Genomic DNA, 19,775 nt, shown 5'->3' on the forward strand with positions numbered 1-19,775 from the left:
TACTGAGACAAAATGGATATCATACAATTGCTGGTAAGTTATTTCATCTATAATAACTAGCTCTTTGGCTTGTTTGATGCATGGAAAAATGTAAAATTATAAAGGGTAGAGATTTGATTTTACAATTTTAAGCCATCTTTTACAACTGTTACTACTAATTCATAAAATCTTATAACACATCAAAACACGACGAAATGATTTTATTCAAGTAATTTGTAAAGTACGTAGTTTTAAATAAAACTAATAACTTAAGCACAAACCGTGTGTAGAACGGGTCCAAAAGCTAGTTAAAGCTCTTTCTCTTCAGCTTAATTTCAGTTTCATTCAATTCAGCTCAAATCAGTTCAGCTCAAATCAGTTCAATTCAGTTCCTAATTTCTTTCTCTCATATATAAACAATTCGGTTCATTTCAATTCAACTTAGTTCAATAAATCTGAACATGCCCTTATTGTAAATCGGGTGTAAACAACAACTATTGCTCAAAATATATGAACTAAAGTGGTAAGTTGTTAGTGATAAGCTCAAGAACAATTGGAGAAAATAGCTTAGCCATTGCATCGATTATAACGACAATATATATAAACAATAAAAAAGGAAACCTAACATGCCTAAAACTCCTAATCTAAGAATTTTGAAGCCCTAATCTCACAAATTTGCGAAATAGAAAACAAAGCGGAAGAGCAAATCAGGATCGAAAAATCCTCTAGGAAAAAGTGATACCATGATAAACTCAAAAACAATTGGAGAAAATGGCTTAACTCTTACATTGCTTATAACAACAAATCAACAATATATATACACAATACAAATTAAAAGGAAACCGAACATGCCTAAAAGTCCTTACTAGATAAACCTGGCATAAATAAAATATTAACATATACGGAGTATAACTAACTGACTTCTAATAGTTAGTGCCTTAATGACATATATTAATTTCCTAATAATTAGGATTATTTAGTAGTTAGAAGTTTGTAACGTAATTGTATTTAATTGCTATTTGCATTAATGAGAAATATCACAAAAACTATGTACAGTAGAACACTTCTCTCTACAAAACACTTGAGTTTATTTGCCTAGCTTTACAACAAATTAGACATTTATGGGTACTTCTTCTATCATCTCTACTAATTATTCAATGTAAAATTTTAGTATTATAAAGTAGTAAATTAATAATAATACTGATCAATTAATACTCACTTCATCATTCAATATATATATATATATATATATATATATATATATATATATATATATATATATATATATATATATATATATATATATATATATATATATATAAAGTTATTTAATTTTTACTCATTCTCTAGTATTGATGATTTCAACAGTTTTTATTTTAATGAATACACATTTTCCTCAAAATACAAAAAAAATAAAAATAAAAAATAAATAAAATAAAAATTAACATAGTATATAGAATATGATATGACATGAAACTCATTTAAATTGATTAACTATTATATTTATTCTTTCAAGTTACCGGTTTTTATTATCCGACCAGTTAATTTACAAGTTACCACAATCAAACTGTACTGTACGTGGCTGTAGTTAATTACCTTTGTATTGCCAAAATTGGCAAAATCATTTTCCATGAGATATTAGAAAACTTAAGTCTATTTATTTTGCTATCATTAAGTACCATCAATTAGCTTTCCAACCACAAAAGATAGAGGAACTTGGCCAGGCTTATGAATTATTAGCTTAAATACCATAGTTGGAAGTACAAAGAAAGAAAACTCCACACTATGGTTGCTTATGGTGCCCTTCCCCTCAACGTGTTTCCTGTGTCGCCGTTCCTCACAAAGAAGGAAATTCGAATAGCCATGGATACTTCTGTTGTCATCTCTACTTATAATTCAAAGAGAAATATTGGTAATATAAAAAATAAGGGATTTAAAGATTTTCATTGTATTGTGCATGCCATTTCAAAGGACATCACCTTCGTCGATGATCAAATCTCTTCTACATCAGTTGAGTCTTAACTTATTTAGCGCATGTTTAGTGCTTCCTTTGTTTGTTTGTTTCATTTGTGTTTTTTACACAATTTTATACACACATTGCACATGTTATATTTCATCAAGACATAATTGGTACAACACATTTGAAAAAATATATATTGGATATTGAGAGTGAATATGTTTTTTTCTTATATATAATTGGTACAACACATTTGAAAAAATCTCAAACTGAAGATTTCAAATAAAAAAGAACAAATGGATGTTTTTGTCTTCAATTTCTAGGCTTCTAGCTATGTATGTAGTGCATGCAGTACACTTGCAACATTTTTGCTTATCTATTAGGGCAATACATTCTACAGAAGATGGAATAATTTTTGCCTAGTGTTTATAACATCTATAGTCAAATAATCAATTTTTCTTCTTTTTTCAGGATGAAAATCAGCTTGAAGAGTTGGTGAAAAAGATTAAGAAAATAATGGCAAGCAAAAAATATAATAATATAGAAGAATTGGTTATAATTGATGCTATACAACGAATAGGTCTTGAATATTATTTTCGAGATGAAATCAGTGCTACTTTAGAAAAGCATTATAATTTATATTATAGTACAATCGAAGAAGGTACTGATAATCTTCATGATCTAGCTCTTCCTTTTCGCCTGTTGAGACAACAAGGATACTATGTATCTTCAGGTATTTTATTTTAATTTTTATTTATACTTTAAGATTAGATAAAAAAAATTACAACGACTTAAAACCTTGATGTAGTGGCGGATTTTAGACTAAAAAGTACAAAAGATTGAGGTTTAAACTTTTGTATGATAGCTTTACATCTCTATATATGCCTACTATTTTTTTTTTATAAAAAAAATTACCGGTGTCAGGCCCTTATAAACCTCAATGAAGATCCTTCCAGTCGCACAGGTCAACTTAGTACGGATCAACAAGCAAAGCTTCCTACATTTTGTTCATCTCTTTACTTTAATTTCTTAAATCCATGTCATATATTTTGTTCTTTGTATATGTTGCGTACAAATCAAACATATAACGTACCAAATTAGATCGGTAGCTAGTCTTATCCATTTTTTAATCCCCAATGTAGATGCTTTGGCAAAATTCAAGGACAAAAATGGGAATTTCAATCAAGAACTTGCAAAAGACATAAAAGGGTTGATGAGCCTATTTGAAGCGTCACAATTTAGAACTAGAAGTGACTATGTTCTTGATGATGCAAATAAATTTAGTCGCAAACTATTGAAGGCCTCGTTGTTGAAGAATGTTGAACAATATGAGGGTTTGGTAATAGGAAACACACTTCGTTATCCCTATCATAAAAGCTTGCCAAGACTAATGGCCAAAAAGTTTCTTCCTTGTTTCAAATCATCCCTAATGTTTCTCCACGATTTCAATCATATCAACGATTGGATAAATGAGGTACACGATCTAGCAAGAATCGACGTCAACTTGGCTCAAATATCACAACAATTGGAACTAACCCAAGTTTCGAGGTATATGATTTATATCATAAAGTAGTACTCCCTCCATTCCTTAATTAGATTCCTTATTCCTATTTTGACTTTTTTTTTTCTTCATCGAGACAATTAATGTCTAAATAAGAAAAACTTTTAGATCAGTGAAAGGTTAGGGTATGTGTAGTGGAGTAAGAGATTAAGATTTTCATTTATTAGCCAAAAAAGCACAGTAATGATTTTTTTTTTTTTTTTTTTGTTTTTTTTTTGTGATTTACTATGTTTATCTAATTACAGAACAAATTGTGGATTTTGCTAGATGGGTAAACGAGCTTAATTTGAAGGAGGAATTGCAATTTGCAAGAATTGAGCCATTAAAGTGGTATATGTGGTCAATGGGAATTCTTCCTGGGCTCGATATGTCCGAAGAGAGATTAGAGATTATGAAAGCAATATCATTTAGCTACATGATTGATGACATATTTGATGGTTATGGAACGTACGATGAGCTCTATTTATTCACAGAAGCCATTAACAGGTACGCTTTATATGCATGAATGTAAAACTGACTCGACTTGAATAATTAAATACAACTTATAATAACTTTACCTACCTTAAGCTAGGTGATCCAATTTTGACTGAATCCAGATCTAAATAATTAAACCTAATGTACTAATTTGAAATGGAACATATTTCGCATATCATGAACTTATTTTGCAACAATTAAACTTTCTTCAACATATAATACGACATTATTGTTATTGTTGTATGTACATTATTGTATGTTGAACATACTATTTACTATATGTTAATATTACATTATTACAGATGGGAAACCGCTGATGTTACACAATTACCCAATTGCATGAAAGTTTGCTTCAAGTCTCTTCTAGAAACCACAAATGATTTTAGCTCCAAAATTCAAACAAAGCATGGATGGAATCCAGAACAATTCTTACGAAAATTGGTACAATTAAAAGTTAAATTATATTATCAACGTGACACATGCATTTTTTTGAACAGATTAATAGGATGATAGATTGTTATATTCAGATTTAATTGTCAAGTTATTAATTCAAACTATGCTATTAAGTCTATTAATTAATGATGCAGTGGACAGAGCAATGCAATGCGTTCTTTATTGAGTTGAAATGGAGTGTTAACGAGTACTCACCTAACCCTAAGGAGTATCTAAACAACGGGATAGTTAGTTCGGGAACCCATGTAGTTATGGCACATGCATTTTTCCTTCTAGGCAAAGAAATCAACAAGAAGAGTTTGGAAGAGTTGTGTAGCCTTCCTTCAATTATATCTTCTACAGCCACCATTCTTCGCCTATGGAATGATGTAGGGAACCATATGGTATGCACACTAGTTTCTTGCTTTGCCCTTTTTTAAACACGATAAAAAATCCTACCTGGTTTTTTCGTCCCTTGTTTATCTTTTAATTGACACATACTTGTATATTGTAAGTTCCTAATATACTTTTAATTATTACTAAGGGTCTGTTCTCATACGATTATTTTTGGTTCAGTTCAGTTCAGTTCAGCTCTAATAAGTTCAGTTCGGTTCAGCTCTAATAAGTTCAGTTCAGTTCAGCTCTAATAAGTTCAGTTCAGTTCAACTCCTAATTTCCTTCTCTTATAAAAATATTCATTTCAGTTCAGTTCAGCTCTAATAAGTTCAGTTCAGTTCAGCTCAATTCAGTCAATGAGAACAGGCCCTAAGTATATACATGTAACAACTTTTCGAAATATGATTTTTGTAGGATAAGACTCCAAATGGTGAAGATGGTTCCTACGTAGATTGGTACATGAAAGAACATAAAATAAGCTCATATGATATCGCGAGGAAGCATGTTAGTCGAAAGATTTCAGATGCATGGAAGTGTCTCAATAAGGAGTACATGTCGTCTACATCTCCGTTCTCAAAAGAGTTCAAGGAAGCCTGCCTTAATTTAGCGAGGACGGTTCCCATTATGTATAGCCAGGATGAGAGTGATCATTTTCAATTCATGGTGGAACCCTAAAATTTGTAATCCCATGATTAAAGTTACTCTACATACCCACTCGATTAAAAAAGTTCTCACAAAAGAAATTAGATGGAAAAAGTAAAGTAAGACCGATGGGTAAAAAAAGAAAAATTATATGACTTCCTAGAGATAACAAATGGATTGTTCCTAGGACACAATAGTTTACTTAGTCAAAATTTTTTTGACTTATATATGCCATGGAATAAAATTAAATTATTTATTTTATGTCAATATAAAGTCAAAAACAATTTAATTACTTAATTAATTAATTATCGTAATGAGAATGTATATATGTAGGAAAATAATTTATTATCAATCATATAAGATGTTAATGATATTATTAAGAGAAAAAATAAGCTTACAAAAAATACTCCATACTCTACTATTGATTACTAATGGAATAAGAAGTGAGTTAAATTGCCTAAAATTGAATGATAAATCGGAGTGTTGCTAAAACTTGCTCTCAATAAAGCATATAACAAAGTTAGGGAAATGCGAGAAAGTAGCATGGTTATTCATGATTTAGTTCATTGAAAAATGATATGCTACGTAACTTTCACATATAATCATCTTGGATTGTATAAATCTCCTTGGTCGAATTAATTTACATTTATATATACTTGTAATATATAATAAGGTTTATATATAAAAATTACATTCCTAACTTTGTTTGGAAACCTAATTTAGTTCGTTATATAGATACATTTACACAAAATACATACTCGTACATTGATCTAATCTCTATCATGAAGTGCTCGTATATAGATATATGTTGTTGCGTTAACTAGTTCAGCTAAAATAAGGTTTTTAGTGGACAACAATTATTTAAAGAGCATATATAAGACCCAGGCTTGAAGCTCGTCCTCTTTGTATCATTCTTAATTTCTTGTGACTCCTTAGTATGACCAAAACTAGTCATAGAATAAATTTATAATTTTATTTTATTTTTTGTAAATATTGTTTAAAGAAGGAATGATCGAAACAAGCCACTGCAAAAACAGTTCGTTGTGCTTAATTAGCTTGTTAGCATCCCTTATTTACATGGCGCATGTGACATGCGTGTTGATAAGTGCACTCTATGCACCTATAATATATTACTATAGTAATATACTATCATTATTTAACTAGCCTCTGATCTTCTTTGTTCCTCCATAATAGTATATGCTCTCTTTGTCCTATACTATTTGACACGGTCAAACATTGCACACATGTCAATGCACTACTTTGACTTTATTTTTATAAGTTAAATATTAATGAAAATTATTTTAAAAATTATATTATAAAACTTTATATTAAAACTTATCTAATAACATATTTTATGATATCTCATAAAAAAAAAATTAAAATTAAAATAACAAAACAAAACAAAACAAAACATATTTTATGATAAACATATTTTTATTATGATAAACAAATCGAAAGTCCCCCGTACCTCCAACAAGAGGAAGTTCCGTAACTTGGGTAAAGTGACAACTCCCTACATTCAATAGCTCACCTTTGTAACCTTTCAGGTTCAAAGTAGTCCTACAAGTGCAAATCATTCTTTCGCCATCAAAGTTTGTGGTGACCGCGAATGCCTCCATGTAGCCTAAGAGTTTAGATGACGGGTTTGGTGTCTCAGTGAGGGGGTCATTTACGGCGAACATAGAGCCAAAGGGGTATGATACTTTAGGGATCATGTGTTTTGGACTCTTTACACCTTTGACTATGATGTAGGCAGTTTTGTTGAAGGTTTCGTGAAGGTAGACGGTGAAATGGACCGACTTTAGGCCGGGATTACTCCGTTGTTGACGGTCTAGATTAGTTGTAGGTTGTGCTAAGTTTGGGAGGAGCAAGAAAAACACAAGAGTGAGCAAGGAGTGAGCCATGATATACGTAGTATATGATAATGCTTAAGATAGTGTAAGCTTATGTGGAGCAAATATGTAACAAGGGGGGTTTTATAGAGGTGATCAAAATTCGGGCCGGGCCGGGCTTTACTAAGAAAACTCATGCCTAAACCCGTTAAAAAGTGTCGGGCTTAAACGGACTTTTTGGGCCTGGTTGGGCTTTTTTTAACTAAAATTGTGTATTTTGGCTAATCCGCCTATTCTTCGGGAGGATTGGCCGGGCTTGCGGTCGTTTCATAGTTAATCACCTCTAGGTTTTTATAACAACCTTTAGTCTTAAACAAAAAAGAAAAAGTTAACCAAATCTTGTGGAAATGCTTTAAAAAAGAAAGATAATGAAATTGCATTGGTGTAGAGGGCAACTTTAACTTTTATACGTTATACTTTATCAAAATTTTCAGTGAATTTTTGTTATTACCACGCTTTGAAATTATCATGCTTCATGCACTATCTGATTTTTCATTAAAAGCTATGATATACACTATCATCCGAAAAGGATGGTTAGGTTGATCCTGGCTTATTGAAGGGCCATTTTTTTGTAAATTAGAAAAAAAAATGAATATGAAATCTGAATGTTATACTTATATTTAGAGGTGTCAAAAGCATACCCGGCCAGAAAAATATCCGATTCAGATTTAGACTTTCATGGACATAATATAATAATTAAGTATAACTCAACTTTAAAAATTGACCCGATCCGACCTGACCCGACCTTATCAGACCCGATCCGATCATTTGAACTGACACCCCTACTTATACTGCATAGTAGATAGAGGTCAACTTGGGTTACATGTCGGTTTTACATTGGGATAAATTATTTCAATTTGATCATACTAAATTATTGTGGCGATGCAGATCAAATTCTTGAAAATGCCAACTTTTGACCAGATCACGTTAAGTTAGGTTAATTGTTTTGTAGCAGTTCAACTTTTGACACCTCTGTCAATAATGTTCACCATACTTTATTACAACTATGGACAGTTTAATTCACAATACTTCAAGATCTTTTTAATTATGTTAGATTATATTACATACCAAGTTAAATTGATATTACATTGGAAAACTTATATACATTTCATCATCATTGTCATCAATTTGAATCAAATAAAACTATACCCTGGTAAGAAAATTACTCAATTACTAAAAGATACAATCCAAAAATTATTTATTTAGGAAAATATGTAAAGACAAAACATTCATTTTTCACACATAATAAGCCCAGCCCAACAAATAGTTTGTGAAGTATAAATAACCCATTTCAAACTCCACATTCATTTTTCACACATTAGCGCCAAAAACCAAACCAAATTCTTTCTCCCAAAAAATGTCAAACTCCGCAGCTCGTCTTCGCAAGATACTCAAAACCCACAAAACACCAAAACTCTCTCCACAAAATACTCCAACCCCAATCACTCCCATTAAACCAATTTCAATCAAGGAGCTCGCCGAGGAACCCGACCTCGACGAGCTTGCGAAAAAGATTAACCACAATGCAAGTATATCCTCCAAGTTCCGTAGTCGTCACAACATTTACGACTTTACGATTGCTCGTTTTTCCAATGCAGAGCGATATAATTTGGTTGAATATGTACTCGATAAACATAAACACTTTGAGGATATTTCCCGCGAAGGCTACGCGCTTCGTCTCATTTCGCTGTATGCGAAAGCTGGGATGTTTGATCATGCACACAAGCTGTTCGACGAATTGCCTGAACTAGGTTGTCCTAGAACTGTTAAATCTTTTAATGCCCTTTTGAAGGCTGCGGTTGAATCTAAGAGATTTGATGAGGTTTTCACTCTTTTTCAAGAGGTTCCGGCTGATTTGGGGATTTGTTGTGATGTTGTTTCGTATAATACTTTGATTCATGCTCTTTGTGAAGTGGGGAAGCTTGAAGAGGGGTTGTTGATGATTGATGAGATGAAGGCGAAGGGTGTGAACCCGAGTGTGGTTACGTTTAATACGCTTCTTGGTGCGTTTTATAGGAAGAGGGGTTTCGAGGGAGGTGAATTGATTTGGGGTATTATGGATGAGTATGATGTGGTTCGGGATATTCGAAGTTATAATTTGAAGTTGCAGGGTTTGGTTGATGAAGGCGAGCTTGAAAAGGCGGTTGCTTTGTTTGAATCATTGGAGACTAAAGGGTTAAAACCGGATGTGGGTACTTTTAATGTGTTCATAAAGAAATATTGTGATGAAGGAGATATAGAAGAAGCTAAAAGGTTGTACTATAAGTTGTGTGAAAGTTGTATTACCCCGAATAGCATTACATTTTCTTACCTTGTTCCGAAGTTATGTGATGATGGAGAATATGAATTGGCATTGGATTTGTGCAAGAAGATGTTCAAGAGGCAGTTTGTGGTTGATGAGGCTCTGTTGCAGCTTGTTGTCAATGGGTTGGTGAAGGAATCGAAGATTCAAGAAGCTGAGGAACTTGTAGAGCTAGGGAAGTCCAATAGCTTTGTTCAATATGATTTGGTGATGCCGTCAGATAACACAGAGAAGCAAGAACAGAACAACTCGCCGTGAAGTTAGCACCTTGCCGTGGCTATTTTGTGAGTACTGAAACTGATTCTCCATCTTCTTTACAGTGCTTGATGTGCTACTGATTCTCCATCTTCTTTACAGTGCTTGATGTGCTACAGCTTTTCCTTTTGGTGGTCATTTTACTTGAAGTATAATGCTTAATTAGAATGTTTGATTTTCGATTGCTTCATGACTTAGTAGTTTATATTTGTTTTTTTAGTTTTATAATCATTCCTCTATGAAGTTTAGCATTTAAATTGATCGTGTAGACCAGAATTATTTGCTAACCTTGGAGAACTTTTTGGGTGGTATCTTAATTGAATGATAATCACTTCCCAATTTTTATTTACTTTCCAATTTCTCACTACCTCCCAATTTTTATAATTTTGTCTCTTAAATTTCTTCACTTTACTTTTCATAAGTTCTTTTTTCTTTTAAAATCATGAACAATAAGAGTAAAGGGTTTGGTGCCTAGTTGGGTTGTGAAAAGATTAAAATGAAAAAAAATAGAAAGAAGAGTTAGTCAAATCTCAAATGACTATCATTTATTTATAATTTTGATGAACTTTGTAACATAAAATTCATGAAAATTTTGTCGATAAATGTATTATTTATGATATACGACTCCATAGTTTTGAGGCCCTTATTTAGTTTTCGCTTTGGGCCACGAAAATGTACAAGACAACACCGTGCAATATTGTCGTAATAGGATATCTATGCTCTATTGCACATGAAGCACTGACTTCATGTGTTTCTCTAGGCTTGGAAGACGTTGATTCTCATCGTAGTTGTACATTATTGGAATCATCCTTGCTAAATTAAGGAAAGCAACCTTGAATTCTGCTGAAATTGGAGAATGAGACAGGCATTCCTTATTGAGGCACTTCCATGCATCTGAAATCATCAAATGAACACATTCGTGTGCACTTTCAGCTGAGCTACCTTTATATTGGTTCATGTAGCATTCTATAAATGACCCGTCATACCCATCTTGGTTCTCGTCCTGCAGAATAAGATTGAAATTACAAGTAATGAAAATTAGCCTTTCAATTCCATATACAATGATAACTTCTGCCACTGTCTTTTTCCGTTTGAGTTTTATGGTTCAATTAGGATTCGAGCTTGGTACGTAGGGTGTCAACTATAGAAATTGCTATTAGTTATACAGGCAGTTAGAAATATTCTCAGCACCTAAACTAGAAAAGGAATCCAGCAACCAGAGTGAGTACCTTAGAAGTCCCTAAATCGTCCCAGAGTCGAAGAATTTCAGCCGCTGAAGATACAATGCTGTGATGGCTGTTGAATAGGTTTGTGCTTCTATGGTTTACAGCTTCACCTAAGAGAGAGAAGACGTTTGCATAAACAACATAGACTCCTGAACTAATTTTTCCATTCTCCAAATACTCCTCAGTGGTAGGCAAGTATCCCAAAGAAAACCATCTCATCTCCACTAGGAAAGCATTACATAACTCGGCCCACTGAAACAACATATAAACCATCCAGTTAAGGATTAATTGATTTCCTTATCCAGACTTGCTGTCAACAATCAGTTCTTACTCGTTAACAGATTCTGCTTACATACCGCTTTTCTAAGACAGTCTCTGGGGTTCCATCCATGTTTATTGTATACTTTGGCACTTATGCTATCTGTAGTGTCATAGAGAGCCTTGAGGCACATTGACATGCAGTCTGGTAATCCCTTGATATTGGTATAGTCCCATCTGTTGACGGCTTCTGTGAAGAGAGTGAGCTCCTCGAGTGATCCATACACATCAAAGATATCATCAATGATATAAATGAATGATATTGCTTTTGTGAGTTCTGTCCTTAACTCTGTCATATTGGGGGCTGGGAGAATGACCAATGACCACATATGCCATTTGGCTGGTTGATTTCTTGCAAACTTCAGCCTCTCCGCCAAGCAAAGCTCTTTCCACCATCTGATAGAATACAGCAGAAAGTTAGTGTCTGAATTGGATTACTATGTTACAAAAATTCTTTTGCAATTACCTTGTAACCTGAATTATTTCTTCTCTGTGAATTATTTGAGACTCGTTGACATCAATCATTGCTAGATATTGTACCTCCTTTATCCAGTCAGTAATACCACAGCAATCGTGAAGATTTTTCATCGAAATTTCAAAATTGTTAACTTCATTCTGTCTTAGAAGTCTTGGCAGGCTTTTGTGATACGGATTGTGCAATGTTGTTCGTATTACTCTTGCCTCATCAGATTGTCCACTTCCATTCATCAAGTTGGATTTCAGGAGACTCTCACAAAATTCAATGGCATCATCCATTATGTGATCCCCTGGAGTACTCAGCTGAGAAGCTTCAAAGAGACTCATCAGTCCCTTCATGTCCCTGTCAAGTTCTTTGCTGAACTTCCCGTCTTTGTTTTTGAATCTATTGAGAATTTCTGTTTTAGAGAATCGAGCTTGATTCAATTAAGCTTACAGTATTTCACAAGAGGTAAAGAACAACACAGACAAAAATAATCTTTCTACAGCACAGGTAATCAACCATATCAGAGGCCAAATGACTTTAGAGGGGGTTTGGTATTAAGAACTGCATACTTTGTATATTGGCTGTATGTAGTCAATCTGCTTACCTGCAGACACATTGTATCCTGCTTGTCTCAGCAGTCGAAAGCGAAGAGCAACATCATGAAGATTAGAACCATCTTCAACCATAGTGATACAATGCACATGATGCCTTTCTAGCACATCATGTATATCGTCGTGAAAGTAATGTTCAAGGCCTAGTCGCTGGATGGCATCAATCATGATCAACTCTTCTACCTGACTATAACTGCTCAATTTGCTTCTTAGTATCTTCTTAATCTTTTTCACCGTGTGCTGAAGCTGATATTCCTGCTGCTAATGGAAGAACATAAAACCTCATACAGAATACTTGTTAAATGATGCAAATAACAGGTTAAGTCTCGGCGCATAGCACCTATTAATTTCAGCTTATATAGGATGACAATCTTGCAATTAAAAAAACTATTCAGATAACTTATATTTTAGTGGTACATTATATATGCATAATGGTACATTATAATGTACCACTAGAGAGTCAACTTTTTCCAGAAGTTGAAACTTATAGGATGTTAAAAAGTACCACTACACTCGTAATAGTCCACAAAGAGTACTATTCAGACAACTTATACTTTAGTGGTATATTATACATGCATAATGATACATTATAATGTACCATTAGAGAGTCAACTTTTCTAGAAGCAAAAATTGAATCAGCAAAAATTACTTGCTTACCCTCCTATTTACATAGCTCGCCCAGCCTAGACTCACTCTAGTGGAACTGCCAATATTATTGTGTACTTGTATAAAAGTGTGTAAAAACAAAAATGAAAAACAACATCCAAAGGAAGTACTAAACATACGTTAAATATGTATTAAATGAAGACTCAACTGTACAAGAGATTTGATCATCGATGAAGCTATCCTTTGTAATGGCATGCACAATACAATGAAAATCTTTGAATCCCTTATTTTTTATATTGCTAATATTTCTCATGGAATTATAACTAGAGATGACAACAGAAGTATCCATGGCTATTCGAGTTTCCTTTTTCGTGAGGAACGACAACACGGGAAACACGTTAAGGGGAAGGGCACCATAACAAGCAAACATAGTGTGGAGTTTTCTTTCTTTGCACTTCCAACTACGGAGTATGTGGTATTTAACGCTCATTGATAAGGCTAGCCTAGTTTCTCTTTGGTGGTTGGAAAGCTGATTAATCTTACTTAATAATTAGCAAAACAAATAGACTTAAGTTTTTCAGTATCTCGTGGTGCCTTGCTTGAATTGAGATTTTGGGACCATCTGGAAAATGCTTCTGGCAATACTTACGTACAGCCACAGTATGTACAATTTGTAGAGCTGTCAGTTTCTGACCCGAACCGTTAAATCCGACTGTTTCGAACCGATCCGAAAAGGAATTGAACTGTTTAAAACCCGTTTTTTGGAAACCGAAAACTGACCCGACCCAATTTTTTCCAAACCGAAACTGAACTAAACCGAATTTGTGCAAACCGTTACTAACCCGACCCGTTATCAAGCCAAACCGTTACAACCCGAAACTGAAAGCAACCCAAACCGATTACGTTTAAACCCGATAGTAACCCGACCCGTTTTAAACCGAAAACCGTTAAAACCCGATAAAAATCCGATAAACCTAAATCGTTCCAACCCGTAACCCGTTGTGACCGAACCGGTTATAATCCGTAACCCGTTGTGACCGAACCGTTTACGACCCGTAGCCCGTTATGACCGAACCGTTTAAAACCCGTAACCCGTTATGACTGAGTCATTTACAACCTGTTACCCAATATGTTTATGATCTAATCTGTTTCAACCCACTACTCGATAAACCCAACTTATTTATGACTTGAATTGATTATAACATGACTCGTTCCTACCCATTATATGACTAATTCGACTCGGTAATCATCCGACTCAATTTTAACCCGATATGATTTGATTAGAAACCCGTTTCAAATTGAGTAAACTCGTTTTCAAACCAACCAAGTTCAATCTAAACCGATTATAACCGAAACGATAATGGTTGGACCCGATTTCACCCGATCTATTTTGAACCGAAACCCATTTTCGAACCGACCCAGTTAAACCCAAACTGATTATAACCCGAACCAATTACGACCCGTCCTGATTAAGACCCGAACTATTTTTAACCAAAACCCACATTAAATGGGCTAAACCCGTTTTCAAACCGACCCAGTTCAACCCAAATTGATTATGACCCGAACCGACTAGAACCCGACCCGATAAGGACCCGATCCGAATAGAAACTGCAATTAAAAAAACCAAACCGAACTGACCCGATAATTTTCAAAACCGACCCAAACCAACCCGTTTATTATTTCAATCCGTTATAAACCGACCCGTTATAACCCGAAACTGATAAACCCAACCCAAACCCGAACTGTTTAACCGAATTGACACCCCTAACAATTTGGTTGTTGTAACTCATGAATCTTAACTGGTCGTACAACATATATACCCCACCCTAGATGTTTTTGTGAAAAGTATTGTAATAGAAATAATAATACTACGTCTTATGTATATCGGATGTATACAAAATTTTTTTGATTGTTCTGAACCCCACCTGAGTGCTGAGTCATACCCCACTGCTACATAGTACAAGTATATTAATTTCTTGCATGTGATTATGCAAAATTTAGTGCAATGTCAGCTTTCATAGCTTACTATGTAGTCCATAATTCCATAAATACACATGAAGTATAAGTTTCCTATTTTAACAAGTTCTTTAATTATTTGAGAGTAGACGACAAAAACACACGTATAGATCAATGTAAATAATGTTTAGTTATTTTCAATCTATCTTTCTTTATTATTGTTATCTTTCACCCGTAGAAGATATTTGAGACAAAAAAAAAGACAAAACTCGTTACAAAAAAGTATTAAGGGTTGCAATTTAATGGGACGATCGATATTATTGCAATTTAATGGGATCATGTAATTGTTACTGATAGAGAATATCCATAGAATATTCTCATTAGGTTACTCATTGTAACCCTATAAATATTGATCAATGGAAATCACTCTAATCAAGGAGTTTAGATTATCTGACATGGTATCACAGCTTAGGTTAAATCTTGGGATTGTTTATATCTAAAATTTTCTCAAAGGTGTAAAGAGGATAAGATCGGAATATTTATCAAAGGGGCTATAAGCTTGTGTATTGAAAATTGACAATGGAATCGTGAGACTAATAAGTTGCCAGAAGAAACTAAGGGATAAAATGAGTGAATGCTAAGCTATTATTCCCTCCATTTTTAAATATTTTCTCTATTCTTCTTTTTCGGCTGTTTTTAAATACTTGTTCCATTTTCTTATTTGGAATTCTTTTACAATATTTAATTCATTTAGAACATATATCATATTATACGAAGTATTAATTTCATATTCTTTCTCTTTCAATTCTCTCAACTACTTTTATTTTTTACATTTTTTTATTCTTTCCCTTAGTCTATTACCTTTATATTTTATTACTTTCTCTTATTTCTCCTAAAACTCCGCGCATGAAGAAATTGAGCAAATATTATTAAAATTCAAAGGGCATTTTTTGATGTATTTGGCAGCACATAAGCAATGACATGTCCAAGACCTATTCATTTATACTACATACTAAAAATCAATGTCAATTAATGATTGAGTTATAATTTGTACCATTAAACTTAAACTTAAGAACGACATTTACCATCACATTATCAATGCCTCTTAATTCTTATTGTGTTTAGCAGAATGATTTAAATTATGCGTTGTAGCTTTCTTATTTTACCGCAATGTTCCTACTCAATATGTTATTGTTTTATTATTTATTACTCATATTCAATTAAGAAGCAAACATAAATTCTTTTTAACCTTCATTCACCATTGAAATTTATTAATGTTAATGTGCACCAAAAAAAATTGTAATCATTAATGGGAAAACGCATCAAATATCCTCACCATAAATTTATTAGTTTCCTCCCCTAATTTCTAATCAGATTGATAGATTAAACATTCAACATTGAGTAATATAAAATAATAATTATAATTAAAAAAATAAGCAATGATCCGAGAGGCCGGGACATCGTCCGGACGGGCAAAAAACTAGTTTGTCTTAATAAACTATCTTGAAAATCGATGTCATTCCCTATTGAAAACATGTAAATGAGTGTAATGGTCTCACATTGAAAATAAAGTAAAATCTTATTCTTTTTTTTTTTTTGAAAGAAAAACTTATGCATTAATTATGGTTAATATCAAGGTTATCCACACAACCATAGGTGTACAATTATCCCATCTCCACCAAACATTTAATTGGATATACTTCATACATTACAAACTACATCGTAATAGTAATATTAGGCTATAGTTTTAATGTAATTTCCAGAAAATATCATATTTTATATGGCTAAAAATTGGGCAACAAAAATGGATTGTCAAATGTCAATTTCACAAGAAGAATCATTCGATAGCATTCATTCATTCGCACCCCCTACCAAACATTGAATTGGACACTTCATATGCATATTTTCCTTTTTGATGTCGTGTGAGTTCAGACTCACATTAGAAGAAATATATTCCTCTAAATCTTCCATTTCCTTTAATTTTTATGCTTCATCGTAATAGGAAGATGTAAAAACAAATAAAATTAGTTTTTTTTAAAAAATATATTGACCATGGCAAACAGCTTTTTGGGAGAAAATTAACTTATTTGATAAATTTTAGCTCATTGACTTGTCAGATAAGCTAATATTAATGTTTGGTTGCAAGCTTATTGGGAGCAACGTTTCCAAAAAGCTTATTTATTTGGTTAGGTGAGTTTAAATTAGGAATTTGCCCTCTTGTTTTTTATTAAGCCCCATGACATACAGCCATGCAATTGCAATTCATTTCTCACTTCTTCCCACCTCCACTCCACATACTCCATAGTAGATCTAATTCTGTTAATTTTCTCAATTTCTTTTCCTTATTTTTTTTAAAAAAATCTTTTTCTTTAATTTTCTTAGTTTTGTTCATTTTTTTAAGTATTTTTTTTTTGAAGGATTTTAGTATATTTTATTATTGGTCATGCATCTTTTTATAAAAATATCTGTTTTAATCTAACTTTAAGTAATTCTTATCTCCTCCAAAATTTTCAAAATCCTTAACCCAAACCAAATAAATCTTTTTTTTTTTTAATTATCATTCATGTTTTTTTTAATTATCTGTTTTTATTTTTTATGTTAGATAATTTTTTTTTTTGAAGAAATAGGTTAGATTTAATAAACAATTTTTTTTAATATCATAAAAATGATTGTAACATTACAAAGTTTATAATGTAATTTTTCTTTTATGAAATAACTAATCCTTCAAATAAATATGTCAATGTCCTTATAGGTCATTTTCCATACTTAAACGTCTTAAGTAATCAACTATTTACCAAACACTTTTATACAATCAATTAAAACAATAAGTTAGTCAAATTAAATCATTTAGTCAAAATCAGCTAATTAAATCAATTTTAGCTTTCCACCAAACATGGCCATTATTTATGAAAAAACAAGTAATAGAGGAAATATGTAGGTCACTAATGTTACACAATAGATATAATGTCATGATACTCATGAACATGACATATGAAATTGTTATTGTTACAAAGTTTCATATATGGTTGGTCACCGCGTGTGGCCGAGGCAAGGGATTACTCTATTAGGCGTTACTCAATTAAGGGTTATAAGATTAGTGTGTTGGTGTGTGTCACCCGGCCACACGGGGTGGCCAGCCACATAGATATTATTATTATTATTATTATTATTATTATTATTATTATTATTATTATTATCATCATCATCATCATCATCATCATCATCATCATCATCATTAATTATTATTATTATTATTATTATTATTATTATTATTATTAGGACAACGTTAGTTTAGAGAATGAATTGGACGGAAAAAAAACAACCAATAATTGTCAAATTCTCAAGTCTGGTCTTTAAGGTGAAAATGAAACTTCTTGGGCGGAAATATAATAAGGATATAAGGTCATATTACTTTTCATAGGGCATACATTGTTATATTACCATATCGGATTGTCGGATGGATGCTTTTTTCTATTATAGGCAATTACACCTTTAATTCAAAGTTTAACTTTGTATGGTAGGCCAGGGAATTCATGTTCTTAAATATGTTGTATAAATTTTTTGAAAAATGTTGTATAAATTTTTTTATTCTTTTTTTATACTACATATAAGAATTTGTGTTATTAATATTACTACCTCCGTTAATTGTTATCTGTAACTCTGGGATATTATTTGTGAAATATAAAATATTCTAAAGTTACAAATAACAATTAACTGAGGTAGTGTTTTATTTAAATATGATATATAATTCAAAAGATATTTCTTTAAAGTGTAAATAAAATCATATATCAATATTATTAAATTCGAAGTATGTAACATATTGTTACTTTTGACCAGTCATTTTTAATTATACACTTTATAATATTTTTGTGTTTTAATATAATCATTATACTTAGGGGTTGTTTGGTTCGCGCGAGGGAATCAGAATGGAATGAACAAAGGGAGTGTAGGAGAATGGAATGAAACCCTTTCCAAGTACTATGTTGTTTGGTTTTCAATAAACAAAGGGAATCACCACCACCACCACACATCCCCTTTCTTCACTTTTCCAGCCACCAGGAGCCACCCCACCGGCCAGCCACAACGTCGACGGGAATCGTCAACCCTGGGCGCACCTCCCCCACCCCTCGCAGCCCCTAACCTCCCAAAAAAAACTTCCACCACCCACGCAAAACCCTAGAAAACACCATCCCTCCCCTTAAAAACACGCCGCCCGACCTTCCCCCCACCCTTGAAACCCTAGCCGCTAGGGTTTCGAGGGTGGGGGAAAGGTCGGCCGGCGTTTTAAGGGGAGGGATGGTGTTTTCTAGGGTTTTTGCGTGGGTGGTGGAAGTTTTTCCGGGGAGGGGAGGAATTTTCGAGGGGAGAGGCGGGGGAGGTGCGCGGGCGAGGTGTGGGGGAAAGTGCGGCGAGTCCGGCGGTGGGAACTAGGTCCGCGGTGAGGTGGTTGGGCTAGTTCCGGCAAGTACAACGGTGGTGGGTATGGTGGCTAGGGAAAGGGAATGGGAAAGTCTAGGGGGGTGTGGAATCAATGTAGACTAAAAATGGGTGAACTCAAAAATAAAAATGGGTAAAGGGAATCAAAAAAGTGACAAACAAACAACAACAAAGGGAATGATATCAGATCATTCCGATTCCCTTTGATTATTAACCCCAACCAAACGGCCCCTTAAAATAGTTATGGATCGTGTTGTCTCTTAACAAA

At 33.2% G+C, this 19,775-nt stretch overlaps 3 protein-coding genes across 3 annotated transcripts; 2 read left to right on the plus strand and 1 right to left on the minus strand.

Annotated features, from left to right (window-relative positions):
- The first annotated feature begins 1,764 nt into the window (after positions 1 to 1,764).
- LOC145637278 ((3S,6E)-nerolidol synthase 1-like) lies at positions 1,765 to 5,474 on the plus strand. Its single transcript, XM_081688747.1, has 7 exons — positions 1,765 to 1,989; positions 2,408 to 2,669; positions 3,079 to 3,484; positions 3,765 to 3,983; positions 4,274 to 4,412; positions 4,559 to 4,807; positions 5,214 to 5,474. Exons 1-7 carry the CDS (start codon positions 1,765 to 1,767, stop codon positions 5,472 to 5,474), a joined length of 1,761 nt encoding a protein of 586 aa, XP_081544873.1.
- A 3,189-nt stretch (positions 5,475 to 8,663) lies between these two features.
- LOC145635334 (uncharacterized) lies at positions 8,664 to 10,247 on the plus strand. Its single transcript, XM_081686613.1, has 2 exons — positions 8,664 to 9,919; positions 9,956 to 10,247. The coding sequence occupies exon 1, from the start codon at positions 8,691 to 8,693 to the stop codon at positions 9,891 to 9,893; it is 1,203 nt and encodes a 400-aa protein (XP_081542739.1). The 5' UTR covers positions 8,664 to 8,690; the 3' UTR covers positions 9,894 to 9,919; positions 9,956 to 10,247.
- Positions 10,248 to 10,351: 104 nt separating this feature from the next.
- On the minus strand, positions 10,352 to 12,965 carry LOC145635335 (putative terpene synthase 13). Its single transcript, XM_081686614.1, has 5 exons — positions 12,502 to 12,965; positions 11,901 to 12,309; positions 11,473 to 11,830; positions 11,120 to 11,368; positions 10,352 to 10,893 (listed from the first exon to the last, which is right to left on the minus strand). The coding sequence occupies exons 1-5, from the start codon at positions 12,674 to 12,676 to the stop codon at positions 10,612 to 10,614; spliced, it is 1,473 nt and encodes a 490-aa protein (XP_081542740.1). The 5' UTR covers positions 12,677 to 12,965; the 3' UTR covers positions 10,352 to 10,611.
- Between the last annotated feature and the right edge of the window lie 6,810 nt (positions 12,966 to 19,775).

This window comes from Chenopodium album, chromosome 6 (genome assembly GCF_948465745.1).
Source record: "Chenopodium album chromosome 6, dcCheAlbu1.1, whole genome shotgun sequence".
NCBI classification, from domain to species: Eukaryota; Viridiplantae; Streptophyta; class Magnoliopsida; order Caryophyllales; family Amaranthaceae; genus Chenopodium; species Chenopodium album.